The following is a 7,022-nucleotide window of genomic DNA, read 5'->3' as shown; positions in this document are numbered from 1 at the left end:
TAACATAGACATAAAAAATTTAAAAACCAGATAAAATCAAATTAAATTATTTTGGCCCAGACAAATTAAAACACCCCAATAATTTAAAAACAGATTAAAATTTACATATTTAAAAGGGAAGAGATTAGGCCAAGCCCGCCTGCTGGAATAAAAAGGTCTTCACAGCGTGGCGGAAGGTGCGCAGATCCGGGATCCTCCGTATCTCCGGGGGGAGCTCATTCCAGACGGTAGGTGCCCCCACAGAGAAGGCTCTCCCCCTAGGGGTCGCCAGCCGACATTGTTTGGCTGACGGCACCCGGAGGAGTCCCTCTCTATGAGAGCGTACTGGCCGGTGGGAGGCTATTGGTGGTAGTAGGCGGTCCCGTAGATAACCAGGTCCTAAGCCATGGAGCGCTTTAAAGGTGGTAACCAAAACCTTGAAGCGCACCCGGAAGACCACCGGGAGCCAGTGCAGCTCGCGCAGGAGAGGTGTCACATGGGAGCGCCACGTCGCTCCCATTACCACCCGCGCGGCCGCACTCTGCGCCAGTTGGAGCCTCCGGGTGCTCCTCAAGGGGAGCCCCATGTAGAGAGCATTGCAATAGTCCAGGCGGGAGGTGACGAGGGCATGAGTGACCGTGCGTAACGAGTCCCGATCCAGAAAGGGACGCAACTGGCGAATCAGGCGAACCTGATGAAAAATCCTCCCGGTCACGGCCGTCAAGTGCTCTTCTAAAGACAGCCGTGAATCCAGGAGGACGCCCAAGTTGCGAGCCCTCTCCGTGGGGGCCAATGATTCGCCCCCAATAGTCAGTGATGGCGTCAACTGCCTATATCGGGACGTCGGAAACCACAGCCACTCGGTCTTGGATGGGTTGAGCCTGAGCCTGTTCCTCCCCATCCAGATCCGTACGGCCTCCAGGCACCGGGACATCACTTCAAGGGCATCGTTGGGGTGATCCGGGGTGGAGATGTACAGCTGGGTGTTGTCAGCGTACTGATGGTACTCCACCCCGAAACCACGGATGATCTCGCCCAGCGGCTTCACATAAATGTTGAACAGGAGAGGCGAGAGGACCGACCCTTGCGGCACCCCACATATGAGGGGCCTCGGGGTCGACCTCTGTCCCCCTGTCAACACAGACTGCGACCGGTCAGAGAGAAAGGAGGAGAACCACCGCAACACAGTGCCTCCCACCCCCAACTCTTCCAACCGGTGCAGCATGATACCATGGTCGATGGTATCAAAAGCCGCTGAGAGATCTAACAGGACCAGGACAGAGGAGCACCCCTTGTCCCGAGCCCTCCAGAGATCATCAACCAACGCGACCAATGCCGTTTCCGTGCTGTACCCGGGCCTGAAGCCCGACTGGAACGGATCCAGATACGTCGTTTCATCCTGGTGCTGGGGGAGCTGTTGCGCAACCACACTCTCAACAACCTTCGCCACAAAACGAAGGTTGGAGACCGGACGATAATTTACCAACATTGCCGGGTCCAGGGAAGGCTTCTTGAGGAGAGGCCTCACCACCGCCTCTTTCAAGGCGGCAGGAAAGACACCCTCACCCAACGAAGCATTTATAATCCCCTGGAACCAGCCTCGTGTCACCTCCCGAGAAGCCAGCACTAACCAGGAGGGACACGGGTCCAATAAACAGGTGGTCGCGTTCAGTCTACCCAGAATCCTGTCCACGTCCTCAGGGGTCACAGGATCAAACTCATCCCAGATAACATTCTCAAGACCTGCCCCAGTCCCTCCCCCTGAGACTACCCAGTCGGAGTCCAGATCTTCCCGAATCTGAGTGATTTTGTCATACAGATACTGAACAAAATCCTAGGCTCTACCCTCCAAGGGGTCCTCCCGCGCTTCCTGGTGGAGCAGGGAGCGGGTCACCCTAAACAGGGCGGCCGGGCGATTATCTGATGACGCAATAAGAGCAGCAAAATAGTTACATTTCGCTGCTTTTATTGCCACTAGGTAATTCCTAATATGAGATCTTACCAGTGTCCGGTCAGATTCAGAAAGACTGGCCCTCCAACTGCTCTCTAGGCATCTTTTCCGGCGCTTCAACTCCCTCAGCTCCTCAGTGAACCAAGGAGCTAAATGAGATCGGCGCCGGGTCAGAGGCCGCAAAGGCACAACCCGGTCCAGAGCTCCAGCGGCCGCCCTATCCCAGGCGGCCACTAGGTCTCCAGTCGAGGCGTGTGCCAGAGCCTCAGGGAATGGCCCAAGCTCCATCTGGAACCTATCAGGTTCCATCAGGCGCCTGGGGCGGAACCATCTTACCGGCTCCGCCTCCCTGCGGCGGGGTGTAGCGGTTCGAAGGTCGAGACAAAGGAGAGAGTGATCAGACCATGACAAGGGCTTGATGACTATATCCCCTATCTCGAGATCACTCAACCACTGTCCAGAGACAAAAACCAGATCCAGCGTGTTTCCCCCCGTGTGGGTAGGGTCATGAATTAACTGGGTCAGGTCCATGGCTGTCATGGAAGCCATGAACTCCTGAGCCACCTCTGACGCCTCACCCACGGACGGCAGGTTGAAATCCCCCATGACCATAAGCCTAGGGGTATCAACCGCCACCGCGGCGATGACGTTGAGTAGCTCAGGCAGGGCTGCTGCCACGTGGCAGGGAGCCAGGTACGTGATCAGCAAACCCCTCTGAACCCCGTGACCCCATTTCACAAGGAGGGATTCACAGCCGGCCGTCTGAGGAACAGTGGCCTCCCTCGGTCTCAGGCCTTCTTTAATGATAACCGCTACCCCCCCTCCCCTCCCCTGTGACCTTGGCTGATGGAATGCGTGGAAACCTGGTGGTTACCTGACTGTGGCAAAAGTTTCAGTCAGAATAGCTCCTTTGTGGTTCATGGAAGCAACCACACAAGAGAGAAGCCATAAAAATGCTCCCAATGCGGTAAACGTTTTAGTGAGCATGGCATGTGGTGATACATCAGAGGTCTCACAGCAGGGAGAAAACGTATGACTGTGTAGATTGTGTGAAAGTTTCATTAGAAATTCCCAGGTCATGAGACACTAAAGGCCTCACACATAGGAAAAAAACATTTGAATATCCTTTCTGTGGGAAAAGTTTCAGTGAGAATTCCAGTCTGGTTAACCCCCCGAACACTCTCACAGAAGTGAAACCCTTTGAATGTCCTGACTGTCATCAGGAAATCATTGTCACAATTCCATTCTGGTGATACATCAGTAGATTGACTCCAGGGAGAAACTGTATGAGTGTCTAAATTGTGGGAAAAGCTTCATTATCCATCTCATGAGACACAGAGAACTCACATAGAAGATAAACCCTTTGAATGTCTGATTATGGGAAAACTTTTAGTCAGAATTCCAGTCTGATGATACACCAGAGGACTCACATAGGAGAAAAAATGCTTTGAAGGTTTTGATTGTGGGAAAACTTTCAGTTATAATTCCAATTTGGTGACATACTACAGGAACCACAAAGGAGAAAACCCATTTCAATGTCCTAACTGTGGGAATAGTTCCAGTCATAATTCCATCCTGGAATTATAACAATTATAATCAATAAGAGGATTCACTCCATGGAGAAACCCTATGAGTGTCGAGAATGTGGGAAAGGTTTCATTACAAATTACCACCTCATGCGACACCAGAGGACTCACACAGGAGAGAAACCCTTTGAATGTCCTGACTGTGGGAAAGATTTCAGTCAGAATTCCAGCTTGGTGAAACACCAGAGAACTCACACAGGAGAGAAACCCTTTGAATGTTGTATCTGTGGGAAACATTTTAGTGATAATTCCAGCCTGGTGAAACACCAGAGGACTCACACAGGAGAGAAACCCTTTGAATGTCTTGATTGTGGGAAATGTTTCAGTCACAATTCCAATCTGGTGTTATACCAGAGGAGTCACACAGGAGAGAAACCCTTTGAATGTTGTATCTGTGGAAAACGTTTTAGTGATAATTCCAACTTGGTGAAACACCAGAGAACTCACACAGGAGAGAAACCCTTTGAATGTTGTATCTGTGGGAAATGTTTTAGTGATAATTCCAGCCTGGTGAAACACCAGAGAACTCACACAGGAGAGAAACCCTTTGAATGTTGTATCTGTGGGAAACGTTTTAGTGATAATTCCAGCCTGGTGAAACACCAGAGGACTCACACAGGAGAGAAACCCTTTGAATGTCTTATCTGTGGGAAACGTTTTAGTGATAATTCCAACTTGGTGAAACACCAGAGAACTCACACAGGAGAAAAACCCTTTGAATGTCCTGATTGTGGGAAACGTTTCATTGGAAATTCCCACTTCATGATACACCAGAGGACTCATACAGGACAGAAACCCTTTGAATGTCCTGACTGTGGGAAAGGTTTCAGTCAGAATTCCAGCCTGGTGATACACCAGAGGACTCACACAGGAGAGAAACCCTTTGAATGTCTTATCTGTGGGAAAGGTTTTAGTGATAATTCCAACTTGGTGAAACACCAGAGGACTCACACAGGAGAAAAACCCTTTGAATGTCCTGATTGTGGGAAACATTTCATTAGAAATTCCCAATTCATGATACACCAGAGGACTCACACAGGAGAGAAACCCTTTGAACGTCTTATCGGTGGGAAACGTTTTAGTGATAATTCCAGCTTGGTGAAACACCAGAAAACTCACACAGGAGAGAAACCCTTTGAATGTTGTATCTGTGGGAAAAGTTTTAGTGATAATTCCAGCCTGGTGAAACACCAGAGGACTCACACAGGAGAAAAACCCTTTGAATGTCCTGATTGTGGGAAAAGGGTCCGTAACAATTCCAGCCTGGTGAAACACCAGAAGACTCACACAGGAGAGAAACCATTTGAATGTCCAGATTGTGTGAAAAGTTTCCTTTGGAATTCTGAGCTGGTGATACACCAGAGGACTCACACAGGGGAGAAACCGTTTGAATGTCCTGATTGTGGGAAAAGTTTCAGTCACAATTCCAAGCTGGTGAAACACCAGAGAACTCACACAGGAGAGAAACCATTTGAATGTCCTGATTGTGGGAAAAGGTTCAGTCACAATTCCAGCCTGGTGATACACCAGAGGACTCACACAGGAGAGAAACCATTTGAATGTCCTGATTGCGGGAAAAGTTTCAGTCACAATTCCAGCCTGGTGACACACCAGAGGACTCACACAGGAGAGAAACCATTTGAATGTCCTGATTGTGAGAAAAGTTTCAGTCACAATTCCAATCTGGTGGCACACCAGAAGACTCACACAGGAGAGAAACCATTTGAATGTCCAGATTGTGTGAAAAGTTTCCTTTGGAATTCTGAGCTGGTGATACACCAGAGGACTCACACAGGAGAGAAACCGTTTGAATGTCCTGATTGTGGGAAAAGTTTCAGTCACAATTCCAGCCTGGTGATACACCAGAGGACTCACACAGGAGAGAAACCATTTGAATGTCCTGATTGCGGGAAAAGTTTCAGTCACAATTCCAGCCTGGTGACACACCAGAGGACTCACACAGGAGAGAAACCATTTGAATGTCCTGATTGTGAGAAAAGTTTCAGTCACAATTCCAATCTGGTGGCACACCAGAAGACTCACACAGGAGAGAAACCATTTGAATGTCCTGATTGTGGGAAAAGTTTCCTTTGGAATTCTGAGCTGGTGAGACACCAGAGGACTCACACAGGAGAGAAACCTTACGAGTGCCCAGACTGTGGGAAAGATTTCAATACTAAGACTAGCCTTTTAAATCATGTGCTTATACACACGGGAGAAACCATTTAAGTGCCCCAAGAGTGGACGGTGCTGCAGGAAACATTCCACCCTTATTGCAGGCAAGAAAATGCACATGGATTTTCCAAAGTGATGAGTAATGATCTAAAGCAGTGGTTCCCAAAGTTAGCGGTACCAAAGTGGTAGCAGTGGGATGACTTAGGGGGACAGTAAGAGTCATGGGGGGCAGCAGGGGGCCGCTAAGTGGCAAGGTGGCTGGCCCCCACCCTTTGGCCTGTGCCTCGCAGCAGTTACCTCCTTGCAAGCAAACAGCAAGAAAAAACAGCTGCTTTCAGCTTCAGCATATTAATTGCATATTAATTGCATTAATAATTGCATATTATTAATTAGCACAAGTTGATTAGATTGGCCTCCCGACTCTCTCAGCTGTTTTGCGCAGGGCTCTGCTGCTTGCTGCAAAGAATGTTGGAGCAGATTTTTTTTCCCCTTGTGCTTATCAAGCTATGCTGAAAACAAAACAAAGTAAAGCAGGCTGTTTGCTGTTTGCTGCAAGGAAAAATGAGGCAGAGGCAGAGGGAGATTTCTTTTTCTTCTTTTTCCTCACTAAAAAAGGCAGGTGCAAACAATGGGAAATATAGGGCAAAAGAGGAGAGTTCAAGATTTTAAAACATAAAAGAAAAAAAGGAGAAAGAAAAAGGCAAAAATAAAAATTGGAAGGGAGAAAAAGAAATGAAAGGGAAAGATGTTATACATATTTAGAATTGAAATATGAATAGTAGTAAGAAATAAATGGGAAATCATGATTGTAAAAATGAAATGAATAATAATTGGAATATTTGTATTTTTGAAATCTAGACAATGATAAGTTTTTCTTTTTTTCTTTTTTTTAGAAATATGAATAAGTATAAACTGTAACAATTGAAATACCTTTAATGGTATATGGTGCTGAAAGTAAAAAGGATTAAGTTGTAGCTTGGATAACATTGTTCTATTTTTCATTTAACAGCATTTTCACATATAATTTCTACAACTAGCATCCTTCTCTTTATTAACAAATTAACGTTTTCATTGACTCTTAATTCGTTTCCTCTTAGTCTCTCCACAGTTCTCTTTCTTGATGTTTTCCTCCCTTTCTCCCATTTCTTTACCTTCTTCTTTTTCCTGTTCTTATATTTCCCCTTCAGCCTTTTTCCTTTAATTTTAACTCTATTACTTTTCATTCTCAATCTTATCCCATTTATTTCTCTTTTCTTCATATTTGAGATGTATTTTCCCATATCCATTTTTATTCTATCACTATTGAACCCAGTGTAATCATCTTTAACTTT

At 46.9% G+C, this 7,022-nt stretch overlaps 1 protein-coding gene across 1 annotated transcript; it reads left to right on the top strand.

The window, feature by feature from the left end:
- Positions 1–2,725: 2,725 nt before the first annotated feature.
- On the top strand, positions 2,726–6,675 carry LOC132710068 (uncharacterized). Its single transcript, XM_087884239.1, has one exon. It carries the CDS (start codon positions 3,547–3,549, stop codon positions 5,743–5,745), a length of 2,199 nt encoding a protein of 732 aa, XP_087740365.1. The 5' UTR covers positions 2,726–3,546; the 3' UTR covers positions 5,746–6,675.
- Positions 6,676–7,022: the final 347 nt, after the last annotated feature.

The sequence above is a fragment of the Pantherophis guttatus genome, chromosome 2 (genome assembly GCF_059756535.1).
Source record: "Pantherophis guttatus breed Tessera chromosome 2, ASM5975653v1, whole genome shotgun sequence".
Lineage (NCBI taxonomy): Eukaryota > Metazoa > Chordata > Lepidosauria > Squamata > Colubridae > Pantherophis > Pantherophis guttatus.
Note: the sequence above shows the minus strand (reverse complement) of the source record. Positions and strands in the feature narration are given on the sequence as shown.